The following is a 13993-nucleotide window of genomic DNA, read 5'->3' as shown; positions in this document are numbered from 1 at the left end:
AATTAGAACCTTGCCTGCCTTGTAAGATGAGCAGAGGTCATAAATAATAGAGAGACACTGAGTCCTCTGAGTCCGGGGGCCCAGCTAATTTGGGGCCCTGCGTGCCTCAGGAAGGCCCCAGGTCCTGGGGGCATGCTTTCACGGCCCTTGAGGCTGTGAGACTGGTTTATCTTTAGGTGGGAGGCCCCACCTGTCCCTGGGGTGAGGGGGGGCCCTGCTGTGAGGCCAGGTAGGAAACAGATGCCAAGGGCTCATGTCACCTGATTCTCCATGAAAGGATGAGAGGGGGGTGGGTGGAAGGGGAGGGGTAAGGAGGACAGCCTGTCCTCGGTCCCCATGAATAAGTCATGAGGCCCAAGGAGAGCCCACGGCAGGTGCAAAGGAAGCGGCAGGGGAGAGGGAGCCAGAGACAGGGGCCAGGGGCAGGAAAGGCTGGGGTAAAGCCCCGAGGTCCTGCTCAGGGGCCAGTGAGGAGAACGGAGCGGGAGGGCTCTGGACACGCGTGAGCTTTGATCCACCCAAACGTGTGTGCAGGAGCGCAAGGAGAGGGGGGTCCCGGAAGGGGCCAGGGAGTGGGAACGCTGAGCCAGTGAGGGCCAGGAAGAGGCAGCTGGCACAATGATGCCCCAGAAGAAAAAGAGGAGAAAGAAAGACATTGACTTCCTAGCCCTGTATGAGCAGGAGCTGCTGAACTACGCCTCAGGAGACGACGAGGAGGAGCTGGAGCACGATTACTACAAGGCCAAAGGTCTGCCGGGTCCTGGCTGCAGGGTGGGGGGCCCATCCGATCCCATCCCTCACTTCGAGAGGGGAGTTTAAGGTTCTGCCTTGACCCCTTTCCTGTGGACTATCCTGTTACAGGGTCTGTACTGCATCCTTTTGGGGGTACATGAGGGCCCCACTGTACTGAGGGCCACAGAGTCGCAGTGGTACAGAACAGACTAGAACAGAAGTGCCCACCCTCTCCAGCTCCCGTACCTCCAGCCTGCTCTCTGTGGGGCAGCCTGCATGAGGCTGTGAAGGGGCTGTGGAAGGAGATCTGGGCGCTCATCACGTGCTCAGCAAGGGCTCGGGGCTGCTGCCCGCTATGGCCAACGGAGAGGGGGCCCTGGGGCTTCGCAAGGTGATGCTGTGGTCCACTCGGGGAGGGCAGCTGGCGCTTTGGACCCAGGACTCTAGCCTTTTAGTCTTCCTTTCCTCTGGGGTGCATGGCAGCTGCTTGGAAATACTCTACCTTCACGTAAAGTAAACCAGAGAAGGGGTGAACTAGGGACCCAGGAGCCAGTTTTGGCTCAAAGGGGGCTTTTGTTTGCTTTGGTGGTTTTTTGTTTTGTTTTTTTTTTGCTTTGCTTTTACAATTTAAAAAAATGTTTGACTGTGAACGCCTATTAGGCAGTGGATTTATCACTCATGTGTGTGTGTTCGCTCAGACTTTGTCTGACTTTTTGCAACCCCACGGTCTGTAGCTTGCCAGGCTCCTCTGTCCATGGAATGTTCTAGGCAAGAATGTTGGAGTGGCTTCCATTTCCTTCTCCAGGAGATATTCCTGACTCAGGGATTGAACCCACATCTCTTGCATCTCCTGCATTGGCAAGCAGATTTTTTTTTTTTTACCATTGTGCCACCTGGGTTTCACACATCAGTGCTGTCTACCTCATCTCTGAAGACATTAAATTCTCAGTGCTCCCTCTAAACTGGCTCACTACCCCCTGTAAGCACCAGATTCACCCATTCATTCACCAAAGAAGTATTGAATGCGTGCTTTGTGCCCGCCATGGGCTTCTGCTCCTCCTTAATCCCCATCCGCTGGGAGTTCCTTGATTATACTCCATCTGTCGGGCTTGTTCCCCAGCCAAACCTGACTTCTGTGCGGGTGGGGCCCTCCTTTCTTTGTGCTGACTCCTCACCCCACTCCCAGTGCAGACCCAAGCTCAGAGAAGGAGGTCACCGCTGTGGCACCGTGAAGGCTGTGGCTCTCCTGGGGCCCCTTTCCTGGCTCCATGTCCCAGGCATCTCCTGGGGTGGAGGCGGGGGTGTGGGGAGGGACGAGGGGCCCAGAATGAGTGAAGTGTTGCCGCCTTTTCTCAGGACATGTTGTCCAGTGGCAGGGAGGGGCATTGAGGCTAGGTGTTAGGGCAGAACTCTTGATAAGTACTCTCAGCTTTGGGGTGATTCACCCTGGCCAGCACGACGGCTGGTGCGAACATTCGAGAACCTTTCATAGCTGCCACACTGTCCACTTCTGTTCATGGGCTCTGCCTGCCTCAGTGTGACTCACAGCTTCCCTTTTCTCTTTATCCTTCTCAAAGCATTTTCACTTCCATTCTCACTTTTAATCCTTGAGATCCCCAAGAACAGTCCAGGCAGGTGTGATTAGTCTCAGGTTAAGGACAGAAGCTCTGAGAACTGAAGTGATTTCAGCAAGGTCACAGACAGGAAAGACAAGAGCTTCAACCATTCCCAAGACAAGTTCCCACTTCCGGTCAGGATGCTATTCAATAGAATCATGGGTTTAAGCATCAGGCACCACGCTGAGCACTTTACTCATGTGGATTGGTTTCATCTTCACAACTACTCAACGATGTGGGTTGGATTCTCAAAATCTTCTTTTTCAGATGCGTCAAGTGAGGCACAAGGAAGCTAAATAATGTGCCTGAGATCACAAATCTATTAAGTAGCAGAGTTAGGGTTTGAATCTTGCTGGTTTGGCTGGTCCTTGCCCTTGTACTGCCCCATCTTGACTGTGCTAAAAATAGCTGGAGAAGAGCAAGCCGAGGTGAGTGCCCCCGTGACATTCCTAAGAGGCATGGACCTACTGATTCTGCAGTCAGCCGCAGGATGGGAGGATGAATGTGGATGGTTCTGACTGTAGTCACATTCTGAGCTTTGCCTGCTCTGTCGTGGTTATCCTCTCAGCTTTAGAACAATGTGTCACCTACGCCCTTTGAGCACTGGGTTCTTCCATCATGTGGAGAATCTTGCTGAGTGTGATGGGGAAGAAGAGTAAGGAGGAGGAGAAAGGCCTAGGTTTCCTTCTCTGTTCCTTGGGTCGCCTCCAGGCTACACTGGAGTTCACCAACAGCCAGAGGAAGGTGAGCAGCTCTCTTGATGCTCTGAGGGTACAGGCCGAGCCTGGTGCATTGGTCTACCCCCTGACCTACACAGGGCCCATGAGGACAAGAGAGTGACTCCTCCAGAATCCGGGTTTCAGAGAGACCTCAGAGGCTGTCTTGCCCAAGCTTGCAGCCCTGGGGCCCTTTTTCTCTCCTGTGTCTCAGACAGGGGTTGCCCAGCATCTGTGGGAATACAATTTCCCAAGGCGGCCTTCTTGGGGACGTTGTTAATGAAAATGATGACGGTCATGTTGAAGACGATATTGATGTCGTTGATGACAACGCTAGAGATGATGATGGTGATGGGATGATGGGATGATGGTAACAGCTCATCACTTATGGAATGCATATCTTTCATCCAACTGAGGGAGTATCTGTAAGATAAATTCCCAGAGGTGGAAATAGGCTAGGTCAATGACTATGAAAGTTGAAGACTGTTTTATTTGGTTTAATCCTTATAATCATCCTTCAGAGAAGAAATCATCTCTACTTCAGCAATGAGGAAAATGAAGCTCAGTAAGAAATCTGTTTGAAATCATAGAGGCAGTGATGGTAGAATTGAGATTACATACTGGTCAATTTATTTCATAGTCCACACTCATTTCATTGATTGTTTCACTCATTAATTTGTCTTTCCATTCATTCATCCGTGTAATTATTTATTGAGCATCTTCCATTTGTCATGCTCTCTGCTAGGAGAAGCCTTGTTGCTGTTGACAGTTCTTCTTTGTGCTGATCAGGGGATTTTACTGTTTGGGATCCTCTGCACCAAACAGAATTTTGTGTTTTCCACGAGGTATTTGTCTTCTCTAAGACAGTTCTTCAGCTGTTTGAAAAACTTTTGAATTAAAATTTTTAAATTGAGGAAACACACACACACACACACACACACACATATGGACTTCCCAGATGGCTCAGTGTCAATGGTAAAGAATCTGTTTGCCAATGCGGGAGCCTCAGGAGACGTGGGTTCAATCCCTGAGTCAGGAAGATTCCCTGGAGAAGGAAATGGCAATCCACTCTGGTATTCTTTGCCTGGAAAATCCCATGGACAGAGGAGTCTGGGAAGCTATAGTCCCTAGGGTCACAAAGAGTTGGACGTGGCTGAGCATGCACAAACACACATAGAATATTTTATATATATATATAGTATATATATAGCACAAAACTCATAAAGGTACAGCATGTTGAATTTTTACAAATGTGCATGCTTGTGTAACCACCATTGAGAACAGGACATGGAACATTTCTAACCTCCAGAAAGTTCCTTCACTCTCCTTCTCAGAGGTAATAGCCCTCCTAATTCTATCACCATACTTTTGCTTTTTGCTCTTGAACTTCCTATAAATTGAATTATATAGCATGTTTTTGTGTGTCTAGCTTCTCTTTCACTCAACATTATACCCAAGAGATTTACCTATGTTGTGACTTGTTACATAGTTTGTTCATTGTATTATTTGTGTATTATTGCATTTTATAGATATATCACCCTTTGTTTAACCATTCTATTGTTGATGGACTTTGGCGTTATTTTAGTTATTATGGATAAAGATGCTTCAGGTCTTGTACATATCTTTAGATGAACACATGCACTCATTTCTCTTGGATTTATAACTGGAAGTAGAACCACTAAGTCATAAGGCGGGCTTATGTTTAGTTACCAGGGCTTGTACCAATTTACACTCTCAGCGTCAATGTATGGGGCTTCCCTGGTGGCCTAGTGGTAAAGAATCGCTTGCAATGCAGGAGATCGCCTGCAATGCAGTAGACCTAGTTTTGATTCCTGGGTCAGGAAGATGTGCTGAAATGGCAGCCCACTCCAGTCTTCTTGCCTGGAAAATCCCATGGACAGAGGAGCCTGGCGGGCTCCAGTCCATGGGGTTGCAAGAGTTGGACACAACTTAGTTACTAAACCACCACACCACCAGTAATGTATGAGAGTGCCAGTGGCTCCACATTCTTGAAAATACTGAGTATTTGTCCATCCTTTTAATTTTAGGCATTCTGGTGCATATATGGTAGTGTCTCATTGTATTTTAATTTGCATTTCCCTTATGAATAACGATGTTGAGTCTTTTTCCATTTGGATATCCTCATTTACGACATGCCTATTTAAGTATTTTGTCCATTTTTCAACTTTACTGAGGCATAATTAACAATAAAATGAATCTACTTTACTTGTGTTGTTTGATGCATATTGACAAATGTATACATCCCTGTAACCTCTTGCAACATTCATATACAGGGTATTTAAATTATCCTGCAAAAGTTCCATGTGGCCCTTCCCCGGCAATTCCCCCTAACGTCAACCCTAGACAACCAAGATCTGCTTTCTGTTAGAACAGATTAGAGTTCACATAACTGGCGTTACTTACTGTGTAGTAATTTTTTTCTGATTTCTTTTGCTCAGTGTTATGTGCTTGGGATTCATTGGCATTGCGTATGTCAGCTGTTCATTCCTTTTTATTACCATCACAGAGTGGGATTCCACTGTAGAGATACACCACATTTTAAAAATCCATTCACTCCTGGCTGCATTTGGGTTGTTTCTAGTGTAGGCTTATTATTCATATACTTGCTGTGAATGTTTGTGTGCAGGTCTTAGTATGGCCATGTTCTTATTTCTCTTGGGTAAATATTTAAAAGGTGAATTTCTGGGTCTTATGGTAAGTGTATGTTTACTTTTAAAACAAATTATTGCCCATTAGAACAATCATGTGGTCTTTCTTTTTCTTATTAATTTGTGTAATTCTTTACATCTTCTGAACATCTGTTCTTTGTTGGCTACAGGTAGACTTCAGAGATATTGTGGATTTGATTTCAGAGCCCAGCAATGAAGCAAATATCACAATAAAACAAGCCACACCACGTTTCTGGTTTCCCAGTGCCTATAAGTTACGTTTACCGCTATATAGTCTGTTAAGTGTACAATAGCGTTATGTCTAAAAAAAGTGCACATACCTTAGTTTAGAAATACATTTTGCTAAAAAAATTGCTAGCAATCATCTGAGTCTTTGGCAAGTCATAATCTTTTTGCAATAGTAACATCAGAGATTGCTGATCATAGATTATCATAACAAATATAATAATAATGAAAAACGTTTGAAATATTTTGAGAATTACCAAAATGTGACAGAGAGACAAGAGTGAGCAAATGCTGTTGGAAAAATGGTGCCAACAGACTTGCTTGACACAGGGTTGCCACAAAACTTCCATTTGTAAGACACAAAATATCTGTAAAGCACAATAAAGCAAATTATGATAAAAACAAGGTATTATGGTGGTATGCCTGTGTGTGAATTCCAAATATCTTCTAGTCTATGGCTTGCCTTTTCATCTTCATGATGGCTTAATTTTTTATGTTTTTAAAATTTTTATTTGTGTATTTATTTTGGGCCGTGCTCCTTTCTCTAAACCAGGCAGCTAGAGGCCTTTATGTCTTCTCTCATGTGGTGTGGTTCTGGAATTTCCACTGTGTTCTCATTTTCCTATTGACTCAGTTTGAAAACATCTTTGCATAAGCACAAACCATATGGGCAACACTTCAGGTCCTGGAGTTATCTTGGGGAGGGGTGTAGGAGCCGTTTGCAGATCAAATCCCTGTGGTGTAGACTGTGAAGAGTGAAGGCTTTGGTTATCAGAAGAGACAGGGAGTCACACAAATGCACTGCTTCCTTTCTCCTCCTCACGGGGACTTTCATCAGAACCAAGGGCATCAAAAGAAACCACATCAACAGCAAAGAGAACAAACTTCAAGGGCACAAAGAGAGGAGACATCAGTGCCTGTGCCTAAAGGGACTCATTGGCAATTCTGCTTCCCCCATCCATAGGATGGGTCATCCTGAGATCACCATGGCAATGCCCAGGCAATGCCACAGGAAGTGAGGACTGTGAGGCAGCCTTGTGTGGAGGGCAGAGAGGAAGGTGAGAACCAGGCGCAGGCTCTGAAGAAGATCTTGGCTAGGAGGGCATCCATGTACTGTCCTGGAAAGATCACAGATGGGCTATGGGAGCCTGGGGCTGGGCTCTGGTGTTGGCATTGTGTAGTGTGTGACCTGGGCTTGTCCCTTTGCTTGCAGGTTCCTCACCTGTAAAATGAGCATGCAACAGTAAGTGGGAGACTGTGGTCTCATGGCAGGACTCGATGTGGGTCTGATCCTGGCTTAGAGTCTTGGGGGTTGCAGCAAGCGTTCTAAGAGTCCTTTGTGCTGGATATCCCTGGTGGAATTAGCAGGAGCCAGGCTTCTCTGAGCCCACGTAGGATTCAGGGTTCTCTTCTGAGTCTGCCCCCAACATCTCCTTTCCTCCTCCAGTGTACGAGGTGGTCACAGCCACGGGGGACGTTCGTGGTGCAGGGACAGATGCCAATGTCTTCATCACCATTTTTGGAGAGAATGGGCTCTCTCCCAAGCTCCATCTCACCAGCAAGTGAGTACTGACTTAGCCTTGGTAGGGTCCTGGGCTGGTACTGGGGGTTGATGCAGTCCTGGAGCCCATGAGGGAAGATACATGTGTCCACAGGTATATGAAGTGGCATGGGCCTTACTAACGACAGGCCGCATGCCAACCAGGTCTCAACCAGAGAAGCTTCTCTGTTGATTTTTATACGTATAGTCATGCTTACTTTGGATCCCAGAATTCCAAGTATTCATATCAGCTGTACTTTTATGTGGGAGAATAAATACTCAGGCAATAAATGAGGTCTAGGTCCAGCTTTACCATTTAGTTGCCATATAACTTTGGCCAAATATCTTTGCACCCAAAGCCTTGACTTCCTCATATATCGTCCGGAAGTGATAATCACCTTTTACCAAACTCATAGGACTTTTTGGAAGAGAAGAGAAGGTCATGCATGTGGATCATGTGTGAAGGTTGTGCATGATCTTAAATGCTCTGCACCTATGTCTCACCCAGGACCAATGTCATATCAAACCTACTTGTCCACTAATGCACACTCGAGTCAGTGTGTGTGTTTGTATAAATGTGTGTGTGTGTGTGAGTGTGCTTGTGTCCTCCATGTCATTGTGGCCCACTGAAAGCAGAGGCTGCTTCCCTCCTCCCCCAACACCACGCAGGGGCACACAGGGTTACTACACACGGTAATGTTAGAGTGGAATCATGGGATTCCAGAGATGGCCGGGGCCTTACCTAGGCAACTGGTTTTCAGCCTGTGCTAAGTGGAGCAGGGTATTGGCGAGCTGGTTTGGGGCTCCCAATACCCTATCCTCCCTTTCTTTGGAGCAGCTTGGCTTATACTTGTCTTATCTGCTGGGTTTCTCAGTCAGATTCTATTTGCTCCAAGGATTCTATAGCCAAGGAAGATGTAAAAATCACTAAATCTATTCCAACCTGCTCTTGGGAAATCTGGGGTCTAGAGGAGAGAGGTGAGCAGCTCTGGATCATGGAGCTTTTGACGGTAAAGCTGGTCCTTCAACCCCAGGGTCCTGATGCAGACGTTCCCTTGAGTACACGACCCCGTGGCCCTGGAGGGTGTGCGGGAGTCTCCCCCCGCAGTTCTCCTGGGGCTCCAGGGTGTGATCTCTGGGCTTTGTGGCTCCACACCTCCAGGTGTGGCAGGGGAAGCGATAGAAGGGTGGGGTCCACAGGCCAGGACATTCATAGACTTTGTACTTAGCAGACCGACCAGGTCCGGCAGAACACGTTCGCCCTGAAGGCTGACCTGGGTGTAAATGCGACTGTGCTGAGGCAGGCATAACGTCCTATTTTGTCCATTTCTGCAGAACAGGGTACCTGCCTCCTTGTACTGCTTACCCTGCTGAGTGGCTCGCTTGTGGAAGCCCTTTGCTCCAGTGCTGTGGGCACGGTAAAGAGAATACATGGAAATTCCATCCTTTTTGCCATGTGTCCTCCTGGAGCACAGCCCTCTAGGGAGAAGCTGCTGGACCATGGGGAGTGGGTTAGCTTGGCTTCTAGAGTCCCCAGCCCTTTTGTGGTGGTTCCTCACCATCTTTCCTCCTCTCTGCTTCTGCATCCTTAAACTCTCCCCTCTCACCTTTTTCCTTTGTCAAAATGCCCTCTCAGGAAGGTCCCTGGAGTCAGCTTTTACAGCCCTGTGTGAAGGCTCATCGCTGAGTCCCCTCTCCCTGGGAATCTGAGTTCCAGCCTTCCTTCTCAATGGGGAAGACAGACTGCATCTTGGGAGAGGGTCTCAGGCAGCACCAAGCTGGCAGGGCACCAGGCAGTGCTGAAACTGCAGGAAGGCAGCCAGCTTTTCTGGGATAGCCCTGCACGTAGGAATCAACGTCCCCCCATTACTCTGTGGGTCTGCTGATGGGGGGCTCTCCTGTGTCTGTGTTCTGCCTCAGGCTGGGCATTGGGGGCAGATATTAGACCAGGACCCCAATCCGGCTGGGGCAGAGGGTTCTTCAGGAGCTCATGGGAAGTGGGTGGTTTCTGATATACAGGCATGTTTTGCAGCATCAGCTGTTTGTCCTTGGAGAGACTAGAGAGGTGATTCCTAGAGGGATGCTAGCTGGAACCAGAGGATGATGGGAGATCTGCCTTGTACTTCCAGTGTCTATTGCAGTTCTTTGCAAAGAGAGCTTCCTCAATGATTTGGTATCAGTGTGGCTAGATTAGGACTTTACAGGGAAGGACATGTAATCTGGACCTCGAGGGGTGAAAAGGACTCTGATAAGAAAGGATCAGAAAGAGGGGACTTTAGATGAGTGGGGACAGCTTGCAGAAGTACGGAGGCCACAAGGGGCACTGCAGGCCAGTGGGGGCTGCACTGAGGGGCAGAGAGGAAGGAGCTAGGAAAGGCAGGGAGGACTAGACACAGACGGCCTTGCTTGAAAGTCAGTTAGTGGAGATTTGACGTACTCCGCAGCCAAGAAGGACGAATCAGACCGTAGTAAGCAGGATAAACGGGGAAGTAGAAGATTAGAGTCTGGCTGCTTTGCAAGGCTGCTTTCAGAGTTTGCAAGACCTGAAATCCTGTCTACAAAGAAAATTGCAAAGACACAATCCTCACCATCTGAAACCCTCTGATTCAAGATGGAGAGCTCAAGTCCGGGTGGGAGCGTTGCTTTCTGAGGAAGTGCAGGTTGCCACGTGACCCAGGTGCAGGGGGCTGCAGAGGTCCAAGAGAGGTTTAGGTGCAGCTAAGTCCCGCCCGGCTCGGCCCGCCCCCTCCACCATCCCTAGGGTCTGGATCAGAATGCCTGCTGGTCTCAAAACCCTCTCCTCTCAGTGTCCAGTGCTATTCTCTCCTCTCCACACTGTGTCACCCAAAACCCACCTCCACACCCACTTGTCACCTGGAATGGAGCTCTTTTTCCTTGTTTTACACCCACAAGCACACACACGTACGTGCACTCATATGCACATGCACACATACAAAGTACGAGGCTTACCTGATCGCTCAGTTGGTGAAGAATCTGCCTGCAGTGCAGGAGACCCTGGTTCAATTCCTGGGTCAGGAAGATCCCCTGGAGAAGGGAAAGGCTACCCACTCCAGTATTCTGGCCTGGAGAAGTCCATGGACTGTAGAGTCCATGGGATCGCAAAGAGTCAGACACAGCTGAGCCACTTTCATTTCATTTCACTTCACAAGGCATCTTGGGGTGCATCAGACTTCACTGATAGCTCGGGGCACGAGAGTTCACACGGAGGCAACATAACTTAAAACAGAATGTTAGATAGACCCTCCCCCCAGTTTTAAAATTAAGCCACCGCCCTTCCTGGAATTTCTCCTCGAACCCTTTCTCTGCAGCCTCTGGCCGCATCCCTCACCCCGCCCGCTTCTCGCTCATCCTCCTCTCTCTCTCCTTGATTCTGCTCTTTCCTGCGGCTTTCCTCTTCTGCCCCAGGCCTTACCTTCTACCCTCTTGTGGCTTATGAGGATGTTTTCATCTCCGGTACAAAGTAATTCCTGCGGCAAGAAGAACCTTGCTGCCCAATGTTAACGTGCTAATTGTTCTCACCCTCACGGTCTGGGGTCTAAATTCCTCGGCACACATCAGACCCTCTCATAGTCAGCCAAGAGTGTGACATGCTCACTTCCATTCCCCTACTAGCTAACCTCTGCCCCACCCTCCACACCAGTCAAGTGACGGCAGCTCTGGATCCCAGAGGAAGCCCCATTCTCTGTGACCCAGGACCACCCCCCAGCACTGGGTCACATGTTCAGGATATGGCAAAAGGATGGAAATCTCATGTATCTTCTGGAATACGGTTCTCTTGTTAAGAATTCACCACCCAAGAGTGTGGGAGAATCCTGGCATCTTAGCCTGCCCGGCAGTTAGCTAAAATGCCCTGTGAGCACCTGGAGAGGGTGGGTTCCCTGCAGAACAGCAGGCGCAGGTGGGGGGCTGTGTTGATTGACCAGCAACCTTGAAGAACATGCCATCTCCCGCAGGAAATGTGAAGAGGTCTCTATTGTTTGTGATGTTTCCTTTGACCTGGGACCCTCTGCCCTTTGCTGTTTCCCCTCCACCTTCAGTCAGATTTCTGACTTACTGGAAGCGGGGGATTTGGAGACTGACCCTGAGTGGGTTGGGGTTGGAGCTCATCTGGGATTGTCCTGGCCCCTCCCTGAGAGGAGAGAGTCCATGTAGCTCAGTCTCTACAGTCCTTCAGTCCTCTGTTTCCCCTCCTCTGAACAGAGACCCTGGCAATACAGAAGGCCTTGGTCTTTTTTTTCCTCCTTGGCTGCACTGTGTGGCTTGCAAAATCTTAGTTCCCTAACCAGAGATTGAATCCAGGCCCCCCTTGCGTGAAAGTGCAGAGTCCCAGCTGCTGAACAGCCAGGGAATTCCCCAGAAGGCCTTGCTCTTGTCTGCCAGGATGCTGGTCTCCGTTCTGTAACCACTATGATGTGCCTCACATCTTGCCATGCCCTGGGTGCTCCAGTGTGGTCCGGAGACAGTGAGGAGTGTGCCCTCTGCCCACCCCGGCAGATGTTTCTCTCCTGTTTCCCTTCTTCTATCTCGGTTTTTAAATTTTGTCTTTTGAGCGACTGTAAAGCAGCATGGAAAAGTACAAACACGCTGGAAAGTACGACTCCACCTTCCACCTGGTTGTATGCACAGGCCCTTTCCGAAGACGCAGAGCGCTCTGTGCTGGACGCAGCTGCTGGAGCCGGAACACTTGTGAGAAGCACCCCGGAGAGCCAGCCGCTTTCTTTCCAAATCACCTTCCTCTTCCCCTACTAAAGGCACTGGTTGTTCCCCAAATTGCATGTACCCTTAGCAGATGCCACTTGGCGATCTTCAAATTCATTCCAAAGAATTTACCACGGGCAGCTGCAGGCTGGATAGAGTGGGGCTGCTAAAATAGGGACTGTGCTTTTTTCATAATTGCGAAAACAAGACGTGCTCCCTTCAGGAAACTGAAAAAAATACAGTCAAGAATAAGTAACCAACACTTCATAACAGTCTTATCATGCAATGTTTTTGGATAAATCCTCCCCCTCTATTGTTTTTAAATTAACTTGGTGTTCCTTATGTATTGGTTGTTCTGTTTGTACATTCTATTTTTAACCTGTTCTTCCTTCCATGCCCATTTCATAAACCTGTTTTTGTTTCATTAAATATTTTTCACAATAGAATTTTTGATGGCTGCCTAATATTCCATCATATAACTTCCCACGGTGACTGTTTCATGGGATATTTATATGATGTAGAGACTCCTGTCTATTCCCCAAATCAATTTCTTTGTCTCATATACTGAAATATAAAATACCTCTTATTTCCTTGTTTTTCATTCACACAGTCCTGATGCCCAGAATCAATGTTCACAGAATGCAGGTGGTGTTGCTATTCACCCTTGGAGGTGAGATTCTAACAGGTTCAAGCTGCCAGCCTGGGGGTGAACCATTTCACTCCAGCACAACCCAAAAGTTCCCACCTCTCTCTCCTCCTCCAGCCCTGCACCCAGAGTACACACCTTGGGCTCTTCTCCCTGACAAGGTGACCTCAGTGTACATTTTCACCTGATTTTGTGAGCTTTGCACTGCTTTAGGAGGGCCCTGGGCCCCGTGTCTCACACTGTGCCCACCGTAAGGCAGTTTCTCCCCAGACCAGACTTTTTGCCAGCTGGGTCTGTGTGCAGAATCACAGCTTCTATGTCTCTAGAATCTTAAAAGCCTTTGGTTACTGAGAGAGTCTGAGCCTTGTTGCCTTGGGGAGAAGGCCCTTCACCTCCCTTTTTATTTTGAAACAGGTGATGGCCAATAAAAAGGCATGTCTTCTTTAGTTTTCATTTCCCGTGGGCTGCGTGCTGCTGCCGAGAGCCCTGGCTGGGAGCACTGAGGGAGGTCCACAGCTCTCAGTCCTGCAAGGCCTTCACCATGGGGGCAGGAAGAGCTGCGAGCAGGCCTGGACTCAAGCAGAGGGGGTCCTGGCCCACAAAGAAGACAGAGCAGATGTCCACATGAGATTCCGGCTTCCACTCCCGGAGGACTCGGTTCTCCAGCCTTCCCATATCTAAGCTGATGGATGCTAGGATGCTCCCAAGTCTGGACTTGTTTGGGCACCTCATCGAGAAACATCTCAGGTGTACTTGCTTCTGTTTGCACCATCTGTGGGATGCCAAATATGCATTCCCTCACTGCCCCCACTTCCCTGATTGCTGGTTTGGGTTGAGTGTTTCCTCTCTTGTTGGAATGGCAGGACCGTGGACCACCACCCAAGGTTTGCATCCACTTGGGGCTGCCTTTGCAACTCTCTCAGCAAGAGCAAGGCAGGTGGGGAAGAGAGGCCAGGAGGCCTGCAGATCCAAGAGCACCATGGCATTATCACACCTTCCTTCCTCCTCCACTCTCCCAACCCAGAACAACCACAGATGATTGGATCATGACTTTGGAGAGCCAGGTTCTGGTCCCAGAACCTGGGACCAGACTAGCAATTTACTTGTTT

General features: G+C 48.6%; 1 protein-coding gene across 2 annotated transcripts in view; it reads left to right on the top strand.

Moving 5' to 3' along the window:
- The first annotated feature begins 618 nt into the window (after positions 1-618).
- LOXHD1 (lipoxygenase homology PLAT domains 1) overlaps positions 619-13993 on the top strand; it is a 195498-nt gene continuing 182123 nt past the window's right edge. For both annotated transcript variants that reach the window (XM_055559028.1, XM_055559027.1), the window contains exons 1-2: positions 619-748; positions 7427-7541. In XM_055559028.1, coding sequence (XP_055415003.1) covers positions 619-748; positions 7427-7541 — 245 coding nt within the window. The remainder of the gene's footprint in view (positions 749-7426; positions 7542-13993) is intronic.

This window comes from Bubalus kerabau, chromosome 21, assembly GCF_029407905.1.
Source record: "Bubalus kerabau isolate K-KA32 ecotype Philippines breed swamp buffalo chromosome 21, PCC_UOA_SB_1v2, whole genome shotgun sequence".
Taxonomy (NCBI): Eukaryota; Metazoa; Chordata; class Mammalia; order Artiodactyla; family Bovidae; genus Bubalus; species Bubalus kerabau.
The sequence above is the reverse complement of the archived record's forward strand: the minus strand, read 5'-3'. Positions and strand labels throughout refer to the sequence as shown.